The sequence below is a fragment of the Herpailurus yagouaroundi genome, unplaced genomic scaffold (assembly GCF_014898765.1).
Source record: "Herpailurus yagouaroundi ecotype Mexico unplaced genomic scaffold, PumYag 199, whole genome shotgun sequence".
NCBI lineage: Eukaryota > Metazoa > Chordata > Mammalia > Carnivora > Felidae > Herpailurus > Herpailurus yagouaroundi.
The window spans coordinates 13,968,968-13,974,967 of NW_024412430.1; the positions used below are offsets into that span (position 1 = coordinate 13,968,968).

The 6,000-nt window shown below is 43.9% G+C and overlaps 1 protein-coding gene across 1 annotated transcript in view; it reads left to right on the plus strand.

The window, feature by feature from the left end:
- The window catches only part of SMARCA2 (SWI/SNF related BAF chromatin remodeling complex subunit ATPase 2), a 185,551-nt gene that overhangs the window by 55,846 nt on the left and 123,705 nt on the right, over window positions 1-6,000 (plus strand). Inside the window, exons 12-14 of the mRNA XM_040449259.1 lie at window positions 3,017-3,147; window positions 3,617-3,674; window positions 5,792-5,892. Of these exons, the coding sequence (XP_040305193.1) occupies window positions 3,017-3,147; window positions 3,617-3,674; window positions 5,792-5,892 (290 nt within the window). The remainder of the gene's footprint in view (window positions 1-3,016; window positions 3,148-3,616; window positions 3,675-5,791; window positions 5,893-6,000) is intronic.

Here is a 6,000-nt window from a genome sequence, read left to right on the forward strand (position 1 = left end):
CTGGAAAGGCATCTTCCGTCTCAGACAAAGTTTCTTGTGTACCTTCTGGAATCTTCTGTGTACCTGTATGTTTATGAATGTATAGCATGTGTGTAAGAACCTTAAGTGATTGTATAATTGCATTTCCCCAGTAAATGATACAGAAACATAAAATATGACCCAGTTTCCTTAGTGTATTACTAATTTGAAATTATGAAACTCTATAAACAATTTACATATTTGGTTAACTTATTTTTTGACATTGTGTGTAGGTTTATGATAGGGCTTCTATGTGTGGAGTCATCAGCACATTCCTAAATGTTATTTCCTAGGATTTTGAAAATTCTCCTGAATCATGAGAACACAATTACTTATTTATTGGACTTTTTTTTCTCCGAAAACTCAAAGTTCTCTGCCAGTGATTCACATGAGGAGGCATACATACCCCTCTCCACAGCCGAATGGGAGGGAGTATGTTTCAAACTGTCTTCTCTCATGGATTCTGATAAACCTGCTTGGGGAACCCTTCTAGAATCACTGTACATGGGAGGCCTACTCTGAACGTGAACATCCTGGATCCAGAGAAAAAGGGTGAAACCACTTTTCTGCGCAGAAACTTCTTGAACAGTAAATGGCTTAACCACTGTAACCTATCACAGGCAAAGAAAGGATGGGGTTAAGAGTCTAACGTGTAAGGCCCTCTCAGTGGGCCATTCTAGGGGAAGAATACCATATATTGGAGCACTTAGAAACCACTCTGATTTGTAATAGCCCCCAGCCTTACCTGAGCTTGCCTCACAAGGATCTATAACTAACAAGCACACAGGGAGAGATTTAACGCGTTAGCGGGACAATGCTCTTACCTCTTATCATCTCTTGGGAAAATTAGCCACTGATCTTGGGCTTGTGACATGCACCTTTTGTTTTCTTTTAATCTCCACACATGTGTATTCTGTTTGCTCAAGTTGGCAAAGTGGACATCTTGCTCAGTTTGTTTTGAAATCATGTTCTTACACTCTGCTGTGCTCATTCAGTGCTTTTTGCCAAAGATCTAATTCCAGCTACAGTGATTCCCAATTTTCTTTGAGGCATGACATAAGAATGAAAAAGCTATATTATAATAGTTCAAGGTAACGTAAGCTGACTTTTCCGAGGGAGGCGATAGCGACTGGTAGGTCTTGATCACGTGGGTGTGTAGATGACCTTTCACATTAAAGAGAAAGAAACGTCGTGTGTGCAAAGTAATGGTGTTCGCATGCATCGCTTTAGCACACATAAAAGAAAAACAAAAAAGACAGTTTGGAGTAATCCTTTTCTTTTTTTTAAGCTTCTTTTGGTTGATAATCATAATATATTGTTTTTTATTCTTACAGTGTTTTCTTACAGGAGAAGGGAGAAAGAACTTTTTTTTTCTGGTCATTATTTTTTTTTTTTTAATTTTTTTTCAACGTTTTTTATTTATTTTTGGGACAGAGAGAGACAGAGCATGAATGGGGGAGGGGCAGAGAGAGAGGGAGACACAGAATCGGAAACAGGCTCCAGGCTCTGAGCCATCAGCCCAGAGCCCGACGCGGGGCTCGAACTCACGGACCGCGAGATCGTGACCTGGCCGAAGTCGGACGCTTAACCGACTGCGCCACCCAGGCGCCCCTCTGGTCATTTTTAAAAAAATTTTTTTAAATGTTTATTTATTTTCAAGAGAGACAGAACACACGTGGGGGAGGGGCAGAGAGAGAGAGAGGGAGACACAGAATCCAAAGCAGGCTCCAGGCTTTGAGCTGTCAGCACAGAACCCAACGCGGGGCTCAGACCCACAAACCGTGAGATCCTGATCTGAGCCAAAGTCGGAGGCTCAACCACCTGAGCCACCCAGGCGCGCCTCTGGTCATTTATTATAAAGATACGTAAGATAAGCTACTGTATACTGTTTTTCCTACCATTTATATTTAACTTCAATTAAGAACAATTTAGGAAAAATCCTTTGGAATTGATAAGTTCTCTAAATATTGAATTTTATTACCTTTAAGGAGATAGATAACTTGAAGACTCCTAAAACATCAAGCATTTCCAAACCAACAACGTCTGGCCTGGGGGTCTGCTCCTAGAGGTGACGTCACCCTGTAATGAGTTGCACGCATTTGCATAGGATTACTCCATTTTTACGCCTCTTAAAAAAATCTGTTCTCTGAAGTAGGTTGAATGCAGCCTCTGCAATTTCATTTTTTTCTCCTAATTTTCTGAGCAAGCCATTTTTCATTGAGAGTCTAATAATGAACTTCAGCTCAGTCTTGGCCCGTTCGCCAGGTTTCAGATGAGCAGAGCTTTTTGCTTTAAAATCCTACTCCTAGCACCCGTGGCTGCATTAGATGCCAGGCCATTTGGTTCTGCAGAAGCTTAGACTGGCCCCTCATGAGGTGACAGTACCTTTCTCTGTTCCTGTTTTCTCAGAAACCATGACTTTGCAATAGTTGTTATCTGGGGAAGTATTATTTGGGGGTTGAGGGTTCTGAGTTGCAAATGGCAAAAATCAACCCTGCCAGATTAAGTGAGAAGAGAATATGTTAATGGGATATTGGGTAATTCATTGGATCTCCAAGAAAGCCCCGAGAACATGCCTCAAGGCTATAGCCAGCGCTGAGCCGAACAGCTCGACAACGAGACCCATGGCTGACGCTGGGAGTCGGGCAGGAGCTCCACAAGGCCACTTGCTGTGCTCTGCCCTCCCTCCAGCATGCCTGTTCCTGCCGGCTTCCCCAGCCTTCTGGGTCCCTATACAGAGCCTTGGTGAGTGCGTCCGGTGGATGGAGCTGAGGTCTTGTGCTGGTAGCCTTGCTATAAGAGAGGCTGGTGTTTTCAGCTTCTTCAGTAGGAGGTGGTATTCCACGTCCTGTCAGGATTCCATAGGTGGTGAACTTTCCATTCACAGAAAAAGGGTTCAGATGCTGGGCAGCCAAAAGGCCGAGAAATGCCCAGCACAGAATTGGGAGGCTGTGTGAACACCAAGCGGTGATGTGTATTTTTTTTTTCTCCTTTCTAGCCCATAGATGAAAGCAGTCAGATGAGTGACCTCCCTGTCAAAGTGACTCACACAGAAACTGGCAAGGTCCTGTTTGGACCAGAAGCACCCAAAGCAAGTCAGCTGGACGCCTGGTTGGAGATGAATCCTGGGTATGGCCTAAAAGCAGAAATACTGGGGGAGGGGGCACCTGGGAGGCTCAGTCAGTTGAGCGTCCAACTTCAGCTCAGGTCATGATCTCAGAGTTCGTGAGTTTGAGCCCCGCATCAAGCTGTCTACTGTCAGCACAGAGCCTGCTTCAGATCCTCTGTCCCTCTCTCTCTGCCCCTCCTGCGCTCTCTCTCTCTCTCTCTCTCTCAAAATAAATTGAAGCAAGCAAACAAATAAAAAAGCCAAAAAAACAATAAAACAGAAGTACTTGCCTCCTTTGACTTCTTAGAGTTTTGTGCTCCTTGTACAATCTTAGAACTAAAACAGCATGACCTTTACCGATCTGGTTAAAGTTATTTCACCTGCATCTGTCATTTGTGCATAGAACATGCTAGTTAGGTCACGGGTGTACATATTGTCTTCTAGTTTAAAAAACTAAGCCCCCTCTTCTTCCCACTCCTTTTCCTGTAGTTACGAAGTGGCCCCCCGATCCGACAGTGAAGAGAGTGATTCTGATTACGAGGAGGAGGTATGTAGTCACCTGTGTTTGGAGTGTATGGGTTTGAAAGTTAATGGGGGAGGCACCGTGTCTGTCTGTCGCGTCTTCCTCCAGTGTTGGCCTTTGGGGGACGCCTGGGGCTGAGGGATGAGCCAAAGCCGTGATGGCACAATCCCCACGGTACAGTGACCTCTCGGGGGCTCGTGGCCAATGGGGAAACTTGGTGAATTCTAAATTTATATGAATCCAAGAAAACAGAAGCTGACATTATGTTGGAGGGGACAGAATGGTCTTTTGGGGGAGAATTGGAGATGGTTTACTTTGGGAAGGCAGCGCCTTGCCTTACCTGGTTTGCACTGAGACTTAGTCACCTGAAGGTTTCTGCAGTCCTGTAAGCCTTAGAGTGTATTTGCAGTCAAACACCTGGAGACTTAGACGAAAGGGCAACATGGGCTTGTTTGAATGAGGTTATTGACCCTCTTGGTTTCTCTTTAAACATGATTCTGGTTTGAATTCCTTGGATATACCCATGACCCAAGGAGAAGCATGTTTCTCAGTCTCTTGGAGGGAGCAGTCAGGACATCTAGAGCCTGGGATGGTAATTTTGGACACTTTTAACAGAACTTAAGAAATAATAGTAAAGGTTTTTTTTTTTTTTTTTTTAGATCAACTGCAAAATGCTTAATAATTACATATAGGAGGGTTAAAAGAAGACTTTTATCTCCTTTATGAGAGCATTGTGATTGAGTGGTCATTAATTCTGTTTGCCAGCCTTGGAAGAATCTTGGTTCAGAAAGTGCTGTGGCGTAGATCCACAGACTGGGTCATATAGCTCACCAGAGTTTTAAGACAATTGTCATTTTCTTCTGTTTTGTGCCCCCCCCCCCATTTTTTTCCCCAAAGGAATCTACCATGAACACTTGTTAACTTTTACAAAGAGGAAAAAAATAAAAGTTATGTTAAAAAAAAAAGCACCCCATTAAACTGCTTTGGGTTGCATGCTATTTATTTTTTATAGGCCACTTTTGTTCCAAGGTCTTTGAAGCTTACAAAATCAATTTTAAAAGTGTTTCTTGTTTACTCGGATGAGTATGTCCATAAGTGACCCATTGGAAGCATCTTGTCATTGAGTAAGAGAACCAGGGAGGGACAGAGATGAGATACAGTAGGCTGCTGAACCCCCAGCTGTCAGCCCAAGAGTGACCCCTGCAGACAGCTCTAGGCAGCCGGGAATAGAGTGAACTCTGACCCAGGGGTCTAGAAACCCCGAGTCCTCATCTTGGGTCTCCCACTCATGGCGAGTCATGTTCCCCTCAAAGAACTTCATCCCTTGCCTGGAAAACGAAAGACCTGTACTGCCTCCTTGCCAGACCCCCAGCATCTCAATGATCTGTTGTCCTAGGTTTGGTTGTCAGTGTTAACATCATGTCAGTTCATATGTTTTCGTTCAGCAGTTGTGGGAAAGCATTATTCTCTTGAAACCTGCTTTTAAAGAATTTCTCCTGGACTATCTGGAAGGGCTGAGCCTTCAACACCAGTGGTTGGTAGTGCACATAGTGAAGCTTTCAAACAGATCAGCAGATCATAGTACACAGTTGAGAGGTGGAGATAGTGAGTCCTTTGCCAAGTTATTGACAGTTTTAATCTAAATTCAGAAATATGTGATGTGAAGTAGTCACAGAAGGCAGTGTGTTCACAAGCTCCAGCCCCTCTACCTTGAATGCATGGGGGACGCCTGGCATTATCAGAGAGCATTTTTATGAGAAGGATCATAGTAAGCCTCTAAAGTCTGGCTTTGGAGAGAAGGCTCTAGAATGTTTCTAAGTGCGAGAAGATACGGTCTGCAGGACTCTGATAACCAAATAATGATAAATACCCATCTGCCATGACTTTTCCATATTCATTCTTGGGAGTGGGTGTTCTAAGGGATCCTCAGAGGGTTTCTCTTATTCTCTTATTCAATGATTTAAACAGAAATGGAATGGCGTATTGCCTGGTTCAGGTAAGTATTACATTTACTTCCTCCCTTAATTGTGTTTCCTCTGTCGGTGAAGTTGAGTACCACCCAGTCGCTTTTCAGAAAATGCCTACCGTCGAGGTTCCCTCGCGAAAGTGGACTCTTTCCTGTGTCTTTGTTCCCTCCTCAGGATGAAGAGGAGGAGTCCAGTCGGCAGGACACGGAAGAGAAAATACTCCTGGATCCAAACAGTGAAGAGGTTTCTGAGAAGGATGCCAAGCAGATCATTGAGTGTGTATCGCTCAGTTTTCTCCCTTGTCCGTGTGTTTCAGGAGGATTGTGCTTTATGGATTTTCTTGTAGAAAATTTTGTCTAAGGAAGGAGGCCGACCGACCTTAC